General features: G+C 39.2%; 2 protein-coding genes across 2 annotated transcripts; both read left to right on the top strand.

Annotated features, from left to right (window-relative positions):
• Window positions 1–1,010: 1,010 nt before the first annotated feature.
• On the top strand, window positions 1,011–7,312 carry LOC310930333 (ferritin light chain). The gene is made up of 4 exons (XM_083893282.1): window positions 1,011–1,099; window positions 2,205–2,495; window positions 4,191–4,337; window positions 6,183–7,312. Exons 2-4 carry the CDS (start codon window positions 2,316–2,318, stop codon window positions 6,471–6,473), a joined length of 618 nt encoding a protein of 205 aa, XP_083749408.1. The 5' UTR covers window positions 1,011–1,099; window positions 2,205–2,315; the 3' UTR covers window positions 6,474–7,312.
• Window positions 7,313–9,352: 2,040 nt separating this feature from the next.
• On the top strand, window positions 9,353–12,764 carry LOC310930242 (myoblast determination protein 1 homolog). The gene is made up of 3 exons (XM_083893162.1): window positions 9,353–10,078; window positions 10,939–11,020; window positions 11,374–12,764. The coding sequence occupies exons 1-3, from the start codon at window positions 9,488–9,490 to the stop codon at window positions 11,592–11,594; spliced, it is 894 nt and encodes a 297-aa protein (XP_083749288.1). The 5' UTR covers window positions 9,353–9,487; the 3' UTR covers window positions 11,595–12,764.
• The last annotated feature ends 1,274 nt before the right edge of the window (window positions 12,765–14,038 follow it).

The raw sequence follows: 14,038 nt of genomic DNA, 5'->3' as shown, positions 1-14,038 counted from the left end.
GTATTTCTTTTACAATATTACATATATTGTATATTGATAAAACTAAAGGAGAGTGACACCGTTTTGGGAATACAGGTTATGGCCCACAGAGGGAATAATGTGATTTTGGTGGTGATCTTGATACAAAGAACATGATTATAGAGGAAAACTTCTGGAAAGTAATGGCTTTGGCAGCAGTTTACACACACTAACTGCCTTAGAAAGTTCTGTGGAAACACCTTTGAGATAAAAAAGTAAATATTTAATGGGAGATCTATGGTGTGTAGACCCTCTCATTATATATCTTGTAAGTTCATCCATGACGAATAATCTGTCACCTACTTAAACCTCATACTTCCTGCTTCCATCTCCTCTCAAACATTCCCTATGTTAGTTCCTCGCTGTCTGCGCATGGTGTCATTGCTGCAATCAGCTGGTCTCATTTACACCAATATCACTGCAATTTGTCTAACTCTTTAACTCACCACTTATCATGTAACATTCCTTTTATTAATAAATGGTCTCTCATTGCCATAGATCTCTCATTCTGTTGTCATGTGCATCCTCCACATCCCCATAACCACAAAGTCTATACAGTCTCCATCAACATTAGCCAACTGTAAATGTACTATTTTTTAATCCATCCCAATGATATTTCTGTAAACTGCAAATACTGTGGTGTGTGTTACTGTAGAGGTGAGTTACATCTTTTCTAACCTTCATGGGTTGCAGAAACATCTCTTGTTTGATAGCTGAGTGACAGCAGCAGAGAAGAAGATGTGCTGCAGTGAGTGTCCAGTCCTCTGCTGAGCCTCAGCATCACCTGGTGGAAGGTGAGTGACCTCCTGTAATCGGACAAGGCAGTGAAGTCCAGCCCAGGTGATTACTGAGGTGTCATAGGGAGAAGGTGAGGGTTGTGTCAAGGGTTACAGTTGCTCTTTCTTCCCTCCCGGTACCAGTCGACTCCCAGGGAGCAGCCAGCCTCTGTCGTCAGTCATCCTCCTGGAGGATCTGAGCTGAAACAGGAGAGTAGGAAGAACCAGGGGGTCAGCACTGAACCAGAGGAGAGACAAGTATAATGATGGCCAGCTAATCCATGACAGAGAGAAAAATAGATCAGGTGACCTAATCAATATGATTTTTGATGATTATAGGAACATAAAACATCATAACTTTAGATTTCCTGCCATGTTTGGTTGAGTTTAGTAATGAACTTTCACTTTGTCTGGACATTTTTATTCAGTTAGACAAAAAAGATTATTATTGACAGTTACAAGGTATATCTGTATATCTACAGAAATGCTTCAAGTCAATAGGTTTCACATCCTTTGGGAACCTGGTGATTTTTTATCAACTCCACCATAAGAACTGTAAATTCTGATTGAACTGCAATAAAAATAATAATTTAAAAAAAACAATGTAAGGCATTGTTTCTGTAAAAACAATGAATCCTATTAAAAGTTACATAACAGACCTTTAAATCTCCAGCTTCATCTGAAAATGAGCTTTGTGAAGCGACGCCATGGGGGAGCATTTGTGTGTATACACCAGCAGCACAGGGGTGGGTATATACAGGTGTGTCCAAAAGCTGCGAAAATTAGGTTAATTAGTGATTTAATAACTTTACATTTTTGGATAATAGCTGAAGAACAATGTCAGACATCACCAAATTGCTCATGGGCACCTCTAGTCATGTCTACTTCCTCCTCTCCAAAAGTCAAAACAGAGACCCCAATATTATGGATGATGTCTGCTCTTCCTCTTCATTGGCACTCATTATAAAGAAAAGGCTTCATATAGTTTTATGTCAGAGTGGGTCTGTATGAAACAAAGATCCACAGATATTTAATGTAGACAGCATCTATAATAATGGGGTTTTGGCTTTGATTTTTGAAAAGGTGAAAGTGGACATAGAAATTTGGTGATGATGACTGACATTGTTTTTCAGCTATTATCCAAAAATTTAAAGTTATTAAATCCCTAATTAACCTAATTTTCATACTCTTTTATTTAATCTTGCTGGGACTTAAAAGTTTAAAAAAACAAGCACCTCATTCTGAATAACAAAACGTTATTCTAGAATCAGGAGTCTAAATTCAAACATCAGCTGATTACTTCTGCAGCTCTAAGACTCACGCGCCCCGGATGAACTTGAGCAGCTGAACGGGAAACGCTTGTGTTGCGCTCCCTTGCTAAATATATTTCCTGTTGTTGACTTTCCGCAGGGTCCGCTACAGAGAAACGCGCTTTCCTCTATTTCTTAATAAGCGGCTTCGCTCTCCCTATCGCGGTCAGCTGAAGGCAGCAGCGGTCAGTGTGTGAGGTGTGCCGGTGACATGGCAGAGGCAGAGCCCGCGACAAAGAGGCTGAAGAGCAGCCTGACTGCGTGCGGATCACACCGGAGCTCCGCGGGCAGCAGCAGCCGCGCCAGACAGAACCTGCCTTCCGCCGTGGAGGAGGCTGTGTGCGGCGTGTGCAGCCTGCTGTGGAACGGTGCTTACAGACTGCAAGCTCTGGTAGGACGCGCTGTTGTTGGTAGAGAAAACAGATGAACTACTGTAGGCCAACAATGTCAGGGAGGGAGAACATCATCGAGGACATCTCTAACTTAACTTTGATATTAGTTTAGTTTCACACCTTTTCAGTGACGTCGTCGTTTTATGTCACAATGTACGTATTATTAATTATGTGAGTTTGTCCAATTTTATTTTGAAAAACGTGATTAATATTTATTGATTTTCGCATGTGTACTTGACTGTGTGGGTTTTTTTTTTTTTAAATCACGTTTTATGTTTAATATTAAGACTACATGATTTCTAATTTAAAAATATGTATTAAAAACTATCGTCAACCATTTTGATAATGATTAATTGGGTAGAGTGTTTTTTTAATTATTATAATTAAAACAAGTTCTGATTTTTCCGCTTCTTAAATGATAGTAAATAGTTAAATTCCATATAACTAAGGAATCATTAAATAATTTTGGTCTGTGGTCAAATTACGACATTTGAGAACTCCATCATCATTTCCTGGTATGAAAAACACTGATCAACATTTTTCCACATTTACTGACCACACGATTAATCGAGAAAACAGATTAAACACTTAAAATAACCGTTAGTTGCAGCCCTAATAAAAAAAAGCACATTGCAGTGCAGACAAAAATGTACGCAGTATACACAACAGCCACTAGATACATCCTCACTCACTGGACAGATCACCAGTCCATCACAGGGCCACTTAGAGACAAACAACCATCCAGTCTCACACTCAATCCTAAAGTCAATTTAGAGTGACCAATTTGCCTAATTCCCAAATCTGCATGTTTTTGGACTGAAAACAACCACACACTCCATACAGAAAAGCCTAAGGTATATCCTAATAAATAATAATAATAATAGCAGTTACTGTTGCCTCTCAATAATCTCTAATAAGTCTGGCACTTTCCCTCTGACCTCTGGCATCAACAAAGCATTTTAGCCAAGACAACTGGACATTTCCCCTGTAGGGTTTCTGTAAACCCTAGAGATGGATGTGTGTGAAAATCCCAGTTGATCCACAGTTTCTGAAAGTTATTGGACAACTTTCTTTCTCATTTGTTGTTATGCTATGAACTTCACCAGGTTGTCTTCTTGACCATGTGTACGTGCCTAAATGCACAGTTATCGCTATGTGATTGGCTGAACAGATTCTAACAAGCAGTTGAAACAAGCAGTTGAACAAGTGTACCTATTAAAGTGGCCAGTTAGTGTATTTTATCAGGAGGAGAATTTAAAAAAACCACAGCCTAACATAGTCATGTATCTGTCATTGGTTGACTCCCTGGTTTCTAAAGAACGGAAGTCGCACTTGAAAAAGTTTTTCACTACTAAACAGAGAGAAAATACACAATTGCAACATATAATTACGTAATACTGGTACAACCCAAATTAATCTTAATATGAAAATATAGGCTTTTTTAAAAACAAAATAGCAATAAAGATCACCAAAGAAATAAAAGCTAGAGTGTGTCTTTACCTGTCTTATCTTAAGAGAAAAAACAAGAAATACAATTTTCTGTGTAATGGGGGCGGGACTAGATAAGCTTTGCTTCTCCCGCTTTCCCTTTCGGTCATGTGTATGAATTTAAATGCTGATGTGTGCAGATGTTGAGTACTTGTCATGCCCGAAATAAACGATTCATTCATTCATTCATTCATTCATTCATTCAGGCCAGCACGTTTGAGAGGGACGCCATCGCTCTGCCTCGAGTCGCGTCTTTCTTCCACCAGGAGGCGCTGAAACAGCAGGCCAACATCGAGGACATGCTTAGCTACCTGGCTGAGAGGGGAGGGCAGTACTGTGGCAAGGACATCCAGGTAAAAACTGCCAGGAAGGAAGTAAATTATTCAACGGTAATGTGTAATACGAAATGAACAACCAGAAAATGCGATAATTATGTAAAACTGAAATGCTACAGCGTCCACATTGACCCCCAGAGAAGCTGAGCTTCCCTGGAAGTGACAACAACCTAGCGACACGTTCTAATCACGTTCTAGTGCCAGCATTTTGCACACTCAGTGGTTGAAGACCTTTTTTTGTTTCCTGGAATCAAATGTGCAAAAACATGCCGTGTGTCAGAATTATATTTAAGTGCAGCGTTTGAGTAATTGTCCTACTGTCTTTCCTTACAAACACAGAGAGGTTAGTCAGAGGTCAGGGTCAAGAGCATCTGTTGCTCAGAGACACTACAGCAGGGCTGGGGGTTGGTCTCCTGAGGGGCGTTAAGATGATCTGGTGTGAAGAGCTGATTTGTGGATCCATTTTGAGACTTAATTTATGATTTGAACATTATCTGAGAGACAGAGAAGCTTCAGTCTATAACTGCCTTCTCGTTTTACTTCACCGTCCACCTCATGTTCCTCTCTAAATGTCCCATCATGAGGATTTATCTTTCCTCCTGTGCTATCTGTCATTTTGTCAGAGCAGGTGTCTCTCTTTCCATGTGTTTCTCTTTTTTTTCCAAATGGCAGCAATCTCATTTTGAAGCTCTTCATTTGGTCCAGCATAGGGCCGAGTGAGGAGCCATGGAAGAAGGGAGGGAGGGAGGTTAAACCCCTGGAGACCTGCCCTTGGCTCTGGCTATAAGCAGGTCAAGGTGTACATTTCCCCTCCTAGTTCCGGAAAATTGGCCAGATTAATGCTGCGGCAGAGAGACCGGTGGTGTTGATGGCATTTCCAGATGGCCAAAAGCACTGGTGGTGGCACTGGCCTGTCGCAGCATGGCCTCTAACCACCACCCCGGGTTTATTAGTCGTGTAAAATCGTTTCAGGACTTTAGACCTATAGGTCCAGTCAGCAACATTTTGGGACACCTCGTTATCCGCCTCTGAAGTGCAGCGTTCCACGACACCTCAGAGACCTGTACGGCTTTGTTTCAAGTGTCCTGTTTTCACTTAAATTAAATACAATTTAAGGAAATCATGTCACCACATCTACCATTCCAATAAAATAACAATGGAACAAGATTTAGGACTGTACCAAAGAACAATTAGATTTTGCTTTTCTGCAAACCATGGGAAATGTTGCATTTGTAATTATGTACATAAATGTATTTTCCTAACCCTACCCAGGCCGTGCTCACTGAGCCTACACTTCACCGACATAACTTACCTTGGTCAGTTTAATACATTTTATGTTTATTCTGATATCGCTCTGTCCGCTTTGTACTCATTTCTGTTTGTATTAAGAACTCAAACCATTCATGTTTTGACAAAGATGTTTTGAGCCCCCAAAATTCAACTTGAGCCGACGCTATTTGGACATTTTGCAACCGGATGTTTAGCGGTGTCACCTGCAACTGGGCTCCTGTTGCATGATACCAGCTGTCAGTCACTCTGGTGTCTCCTTGTATGTGCTGTGCATCTTGTATTTTCCTCAAAATGTTGTCCAAATGTTTCCTGGTGTTATAAATCACGTATGAAGGAGGCTCATTTTCCCATAGACTTCCATTCAGCTGACATCTTGTTGCAGTCAGTGAAGTTGCCTCCCTGGTGGCTATTCACTATAATTTTACTTCTAGGTCAACTACACAGAGGAAATAAGAAGACACCATCCATTTTTCATATACAGCACAGCCTATAGAGCTCAGTTGAATTTGTCTTGACTTGTAAAAGTACTTGTTTGTTCATACACCGCTAACCACTGTGTCTCGTGTTTCTCAGCGGCCAAATTGTGAGGCGATCTGCGCTCTGCTCCCAGCTCTGGAGCTGCTGCAGCTCCAGCTGAAAGAGGAGGCTGCCGTGTTGGTTGAACTGAGCCAGCTGGCCCGCAAGCATGAAGATCCCCACACCGCCAGTGTTGTAAAGGGCCACTTCCTCACACCGAGGGTCGATCGCATCAAATTGCTGGGCGACCTGCTTAGCAGTGCACGTCGAGTGGGCTGCACCGCGGACGAGAAGGGTGGGTTTGGGGAGTATATCCTGAATGAGCTGCAGGAAGAATTTGCCGAATGAACGTGTGGTTTATGCTTCTTGTTTCGACAATCAGTATTCTGTGGAAGATAAAATATCCGACATTTTGACAGCGTCCCACCAAGTTAGTGCAAAGAAACCAAGGGAAACCTGTTAGTAAAAGCCATTAGCGCTACATTCCGCAATTTAGAATTCTCAATATTTCAGTATCTCCAAGTTATCACACTCAAAAGCATAACTCTGTTCCTTGAGCCATATCCTACTACATCCCCAGAAAACAGACAGAGATGATTGTTTAGCCTAGCTATAGCACAAAGTATGAGGGAGAAATCTAAATGATCTTTGTCATTATATATATTGAAAAAAAGTGCCAGTGCCACCAAAAGAGATCGAAGCACCTTTATCAACAACTCCAAAGAAGTTCATAATGTATGTTTGCCATGATAACATTTATAAGTGAATTACTCCAGGTTTTTTTGTACTACAACAACATATTATCAGATATTTTCTACCCAAACATTTGAAGAAAGTTTGTTTGTTTTAGAAGCTGTTGCTTTTTATTGAGTATTCTTGGATTTGTATTTTTGAACGGCAGCAGTTTAAAACTGGGCCTGTGCTGAAGTTTTGTTAGACTGAATCAAAACAAAACAAAAACTGAACGTGTTTTTTATACTATGTACGTGAAGCAAGTTGTAAAGAGATAGTTCATAATGCAATCCAATAATGCACTACCATGGTGCTGCTGCTCTGCTACTGCTGTTCCTGATATCCTAATATATTGTGATACTCCAAGTTTTTTCTGCACTATGTAAGTTGATCGCAATAATCTGTATTTTTTTTTTTTATCCGTGCTCTTGTGTATGAAAATAAAGATTTTACCCAACTACTGTCATTTCTCTTTAGTTCTTTACTTCATTTTATCAAAATCTTCTTTTGAGATGTTGCCCTTCTATAAGAAAAATCCTCATTTGCAGCATAAAACAGTAACAGCTCGTGGTTAGCTCCTGCATGAGCACTTGAAAGACCTGTCAATCATTTTGGAGATAGTGATAATCCCACAAGTGAAGGGTTTGAATACTTTGTCTGACCATCTGTCACTCATGACTGGCACAGTTTGATGAGTTGTGTCCAGGCTGTACGTACGCTGGTCAAACACCAGTCCAGGGTTGGTGCTGCAGCAGGTCAGTGGTCTGTGTCAGGATCTGCTCTGCAGCGCCCTCCAGCTGCAAACCACCGCCACTGCACCAGCAACGACATTAATCTGTGTACCACTTGGCTGCGTGAAAATCCCTGATACATGCATGTAAATGTTAGTGGACGCAATGATGGCAGCTGCGGAGAGAGCTGCAGGTCAGAAGAGGAGGAGGAGGAGGAAGATCCATTGAAAGCAGACAAACAAAGAGAGAAACACGTCTGTCTATAAATAAACTCAATGACATTTAGGTTGATTGCAGGGTTCACACTTTCATGCAGTATTAACACTCTTTGACTCTGTAAAGATGTGAAATCTGAGCAGGACGTTCTGCTAAGTTTGGCTGTGATGAGATGTGCCTCAGCGAGTTTTGCTCTCAGAGAAATGAAAAACATTTAGGCCCAGAGAGAGACGATCTGTATATGACCAAGTTATGAATGGAACCGTCAACCCAAAAGAAAACATACCTTTATCTTTAAAAAAACCATAACATTAAAATTATTTTTATTCCTCAAATAAACTTGAACAACAAAACTGGCTTTTCAATTTAATTGTAGATTTAAATTTATTTTAACCAGTTTTTCAATGCTTTTACTTTTTTGTTTTATTATTAATTCTTAGTTGTTATTGTTGTGTATACAATGTGATATGTATAAAGTCATATTAATAATAATAATTGTTCAAAATTAGAATAAGTTGCTCCAGGAAGATGAGACCTTTATGGCCTCACAATATAGAATATTATTGCTAATCATGATAAAAAAAAAATTAATTGATTATTGATAATCGTGAATAGTGAAAAACATTAATATTTAATAATTTGAAAATCCTGTCTGGCTCACTAACATACAGTCCTTGTGATTTGTTTTTTTAATGTGCCACAAGGGGGAGCTGCAATTTTCCTCATGACTTATTAGGACCTTAAAAATTTTTAATGGATCCTATCCACGCTGTTTCTGACTACCTGTTTTAATGAGTCATTGCAATATTTTTAGTAGAATAATCTAACAGGAAATGTTTATATCCTACCATTCAAATGTGTATATAAAAATGTTCTTAAGATGAATATCTATAAAATGTAATATGGGCATTTTCTGACTGCTTATAATGACTAAAGGGATGATAAGTATCTATTATATATATATGCTGAGTTTTCAGTCAAGTTTTATTTCTCATTTCAGTAGCCCTATTTCTATTGTTTTATTTTTTTTGATGGTTGGAAGTATTGATACTTAAAGATATACAAACACTAAAGTACATTCATTTATTTAACCAACCTTTTGCCTCAGGGCCACCACTCTACACTGGAATATACTGAATTGTCTTTTAAAAAGAAACAAGAAAATGGGTTGGAAACAACACCAAAAAAATGCAAATAAATGTTCAAAGAGAATTATAAACAATAAAAACAACTATGAAGACTCACAAAGTAATAATAATAAAAAAGACAAAATTGTTGTAATGATGTGCACGTTATGTCTCTCCATTCCAACAGTGCGTGTTCCTCGTGTGTTCGCTCCCCCACTGTGTGCAGCAGTATATTATGCTGCTGTTACTGCTCTGTTAGGGGTAATTGTACACTAATTACCGTGAAGTTGTAAACCCCTCCTGCTGCACACTGATTGGTCAGAGCCCAGTGGACTTCGTGGCCCTGACCCCGCCCCCCCGCGGATGTCCCAGGTATAAAGTGGTCCAGGTCAGATGAGAGGACAGAACAGTTTGTGACAGGAGTCTTCAGTCCACTTCAAAAAATAAACAAACACACACACAGAAACTGTCCCACTGTTATTCTTGAAGACTCCTCTGTGTCCTTCACTGGATTTCCCTTCTTCTTCTTCTTCTTTGGTGCGTTGAGGACTGAACCATGGAGTTGTCGGATATCTCTTTCCCTCTTCCTGCGGCTGATGACTTCTATGATGACCCCTGCTTCAACACCAGCGACATGCACTTCTTCGAGGACCTGGACCCGCGGCTGGTCCATGTGGGCCTCCTCAAGCCGGACGACTCCTCCTCTTCATCCTTATCCTCCCCGTCATCCTCCTCCTCCTCCCCGTCCTCCCTCCTGCATCTCCACCACCACGCCGAAGTGGAAGACGACGAGCACGTCCGCGCCCCCAGCGGACACCACCAGGCGGGCCGCTGCCTGCTCTGGGCCTGCAAGGCCTGCAAGCGGAAGACCACCAACGCGGACCGGCGGAAGGCGGCCACGCTGCGGGAGCGCCGGCGGCTCAGCAAGGTCAACGACGCCTTCGAGACACTGAAGCGCTGCACGACGGCCAACCCGAACCAGCGGCTGCCCAAGGTGGAGATCCTGCGCAACGCAATCAGCTACATCGAGTCCCTACAGGCGCTGCTGCGCGGCGGCGGTCAGGACGACAGCTTCTACCCGGTGCTGGAGCACTATAGCGGGGACTCAGACGCCTCCAGCCCCCGCTCCAACTGCTCCGACGGCATGGTGAGTTCAGAGGCTGACAGGTGTTTAAACAAGGGGGCAGACTGGGAGTGTGTGGTTTGGCGCTTTGGTGGGATCGAACACTTCATATGGTTCTCCAGCGCGTCTTTACGCAGCGATATTTGTTCGTAATTTAATACATAACGTATGTTATTATTTAAACGTACCTTTAGCATTTATTTAGACCCACAACTTCAATGTCAACGTTCAAGATTTATGTAATTGTTCACGCGTAAAACATGACGTTTACTGTGCCAACATTACTTTTTACGAACCACAGTTAAAGGCGCCTCATAATCTGTGTCACATTTAGTGAGTTTAAATAAAAATGGAAATGTCATAACTTCACCGCAATCTACCTACTGAACTCGTTGGAGCACTTTATTCTGATAAAATAATAATAAAACAGCCCATTCTTCATGGCGTTTCTGTGGAAAATGTGGAAAAATCACGCGTGTCCTAATGAAAAAAATAAAAACATTTATTTCATTTCTGTGTGGCTACAGCTCGGTTTGTAATTATTTACTATATGACGTGTTACTTTTCGTTAGTGCGCAATAATTTGATTATTTCAGGAGTTTTTGGATTTAAGGAGGAAATGAATGAATTATTTTTTTTAATGTTTTTTTTTCTTTAAATGATGAAATGCTGTTATTCATTTATTTCATGTTTATTCTGTTTATTCATTATTAGCCTCTATTATTTTATTCTTATTTTGACTTGATAGTCAAACTATTTATTTTTGTTCGTTTGCTGTATGCTGCTACATGTTGGCTGTGAACATTGTGAGGCAAAAGTTAAAGGTAGAAATGTTGTTTTTAAATAAAATATTAATCTATGTCTCTCTCTCTCTCTTTGTTCAGACGGATTTTAACGGCCCGACCTGTCAGTCAACCAGGAGAGGAAGTTATGAGAGCAGCGCTTATTTCTCCCAGACCTCAAACGGTAAGAATCTTGACAGAAATTCTAACCATATAACAGGCCAGTGATTAAAAAGAAAAATAAACAAATAAATAAAAATGTAAGTCTTTAGACTTTAAAAAAATGTCAGGCTGATGAAATAAATGAAACTATAGTAATATACTTCTTCTTAATGAATTAAAAGGCCTCTTGTAATTTTAATTTGAAATGAACTCAAAGCATTTGTTTAAATAAAAAAGAACAACAAAAAACATTTGATTTGAACCATTGTAAGTTTGCCGATGGTAGATGAAAACATGTAGAATAGCTCTCTCACGATGACACTAATAAGAAACTCAGTTCTTTATAATTAAAACACGGTTTTGTATCATCTGCAGGTGGTCAGAAGAGCGACCGGAGCTCAGTGGTGTCCAGTCTGGACTGTCTCTCCAGCATCGTGGAGCGGATCTCCACTGAAAACAGCAGCCTGCTGCCAGCTGCCGACACCCCTGGGTCTCCACCAACAGACCCAACAGCTGTGGCAGCTCGACCGGGACCCGCCCTGGTCCCCACTCTAAATGCCAGCCAGGACCCCAACCTGATCTACCAAGTCCTATAGACCCCTCACACCTGGGACAATTCACACGCCCTCTCACTGTCCGCTCATAAACACACACACACACATGCTGAACTGAGTCTTCACAACCTGTTTGCATCAGCTGTTATGTTATGTTCTGAGTTTTCTTACCATCATTCTACACCTGCTTTTATTCTCTCTAGTTCAACATAATGTTATTCATGTTGAAGGTTTCTCACAAAATCAAAAGGAGAATAATTAAAAAATACAAATGCGTAAAAGAATAAGCCATAATTTGGTCTAAATTCTAATAATTGATAAAACATAATTGATAGCTCTAGATCTAAAAATGTTCAAAGCTGAATAATCAAGTCAAATTGTCAGATTTCTTTCCAAAACAAATAGATAAAAATATAAAATAGATATAAAGACAAAGCCATTGATAATTTATAATAATATTATATATTATTATCTTTAATATTTCCCTCGGATTCCTTTTCCTGCTGATATGTCAGTGGTCTAGATTGTAGATCAAACCACTCGAATGCTGGAACTATTATTATACTATTATTATTGCAAACATTTCTTTGAACAGACTGACTACAAATCATTTCAGTTCTTGCTGTATTTCTGTATTAATATTTTTTATTATTATTCTTTTTCTTTAAGTTATGAAAAAAGTATTTTAAGGCTTAGCTGAGTTGTTTCAGATGGATTTTTCTTTTTCTGTGTGTAGCTTATGTGAAGAAGGACGGAGGCCAAAAACCATCCATTTACATTCCTCCACATTCGTCCATCTGATGTTTTAAAAGCCCCAGCTGTTTGATCCCTCAGGAAAAACAAAAACAAAACAGAATTTTATGATACCAGATACGCAAAAAACACACTTAAATCACACAGATTTGATTTGTCAGAGAATTACAGTATTATTTACGTGTTAGTTTGTTTCTTTTTACCCCACCAGGGTTAAAGTAATCAAGCCGAATCAATTTTCATTTGTCATGTTTCATTCACTGCAGCAGAGGACCATTTTTTCTGTACATATTATGTAAATAAGAGCTGATTTGTTTCCAACTGAAAGTATTAATTATGTATTTAATGTTTCCGTCTGTATGTGCTTTTGTTTGTTGTGAAAAATGTTTAAACTTTATATTTATACACCTGAAAACTGAGTGACTGTCTAATGACAAATAAATGAAACTGCTTATTTATATAAAAAAAAAAAATGTCTGATTTCATTTTTTATTGTCAGTGTAAATAATATTTATTTCATGGTTATTTGCCAGTTGGGCCTATGGATGATTGAACTGTGTTATTGACTGTATGTTAAAGACAGGATTATTTTACTATATTAAGACATTTTATACATTTAATATTCTCCAATATTTCACATATAAAAACACTTTCATATTATTATTTATATAATTATATGTTCATATCATTTTAATATAATTTTCTTTCTTGTATAAGTGAATAGTGAATACTGAATACTGGTTTCCTCATATTCATTCATTCTCCACATTTTGAAATAACCTTTCAAAACCAAATTTGTGGGTCATTTTCTGATATATTATTTTGTTGATTTAATTCTGAAGTCGGAATTAAGTCTCCACCATATGGGACAAATGAAAAGGAGATATACAGATATTAGATATGTATTTTATAGCATATATTTTATTCAATAAAGTAATGTGAAACTTACAGACAAAATCAAACAATTCTCTCCTCAAAAAAACACTATAAAACGTAGAACATGAGCATGTTGCTGATGTCTAGTCTCAGAGAACAACAACTCCCTCATGTGGCCATTCAGCAGACATGCAGGTATTTCTGCATTTATCGTTCATAAAAACTTCCAACCTTAATTGTATTATTATTATTATAATAATACAATCGGCAGTATCCCCGCTGTATCTAACCCAAAGACAACTTAATAATACATTTACAATTCTAGTCTTTTTGACAGTTAGCATCTCTTTAACGTTAGTTGATTCACACACAAACACCCGCACAGATAAAGCTTTTGAAACATTCTACATTGCACAAAAGCACGGAATCGCTTCAGATAATCATCTCTTGATGAAATCATATTTACTGTCGCGTCTCTAGTTTTAAATTACAGTTCCATCGTTTGTGCTCGTTTATTAGTTATGCTAGCAGCAGCTAACATTACTGCTGCCTTCATGGTCAAAATCAAAGCCACACTCCCGGGCGAAGGATTTGACACAGTTATACCACTTTTACATGTTTCATTATGTTTGTGAGTCGTAAGTTTCTTACCTGCAGAAAACAACAACGCCGGTCCTCGGCATGTTGTTATGTTCCACTGCATCATTCATCCGCCGGGACGACGTCTCCCTGTACCTGTGCCCGGCCCGGCGTCAGCCAGTGATGACGTATACACACAGCGCCCTCTGCTGGTGTAGGAGAGGTTAATATGATTAAAGACAGCTCTTTTAAATCTGTTGTTTATCATGATTCATTTT

The sequence above is a fragment of the Microchirus variegatus genome (assembly GCF_963457635.1).
Source record: "Microchirus variegatus genome assembly, chromosome: 8".
In the NCBI taxonomy this organism is placed as follows: Eukaryota; Metazoa; Chordata; class Actinopteri; order Pleuronectiformes; family Soleidae; genus Microchirus; species Microchirus variegatus.
The sequence above is the reverse complement of the archived record's forward strand: the minus strand, read 5'-3'. Positions and strand labels throughout refer to the sequence as shown.

Excerpts from the sequence above, each read along its gene's own strand:
- LOC310930242 (XM_083893162.1), top strand. The coding sequence starts at position 9,488 with ATGGAGTTGTCGGATATCTCTTTCCCTCTTCCTGCGGCTGATGACTTC. Across the intron at positions 10,079-10,938 it reads CCAACTGCTCCGACGGCATG|ACGGATTTTAACGGCCCGAC; the intron begins GTGAGTTCAGAG and ends CTCTTTGTTCAG. Across the intron at positions 11,021-11,373 it reads TTTCTCCCAGACCTCAAACG|GTGGTCAGAAGAGCGACCGG; the intron begins GTAAGAATCTTG and ends TATCATCTGCAG.
- LOC310930333 (XM_083893282.1), top strand. The coding sequence starts at position 2,316 with ATGGCAGAGGCAGAGCCCGCGACAAAGAGGCTGAAGAGCAGCCTGACT. Across the intron at positions 2,496-4,190 it reads CTTACAGACTGCAAGCTCTG|GCCAGCACGTTTGAGAGGGA; the intron begins GTAGGACGCGCT and ends TCATTCATTCAG. Across the intron at positions 4,338-6,182 it reads ACTGTGGCAAGGACATCCAG|CGGCCAAATTGTGAGGCGAT; the intron begins GTAAAAACTGCC and ends CGTGTTTCTCAG.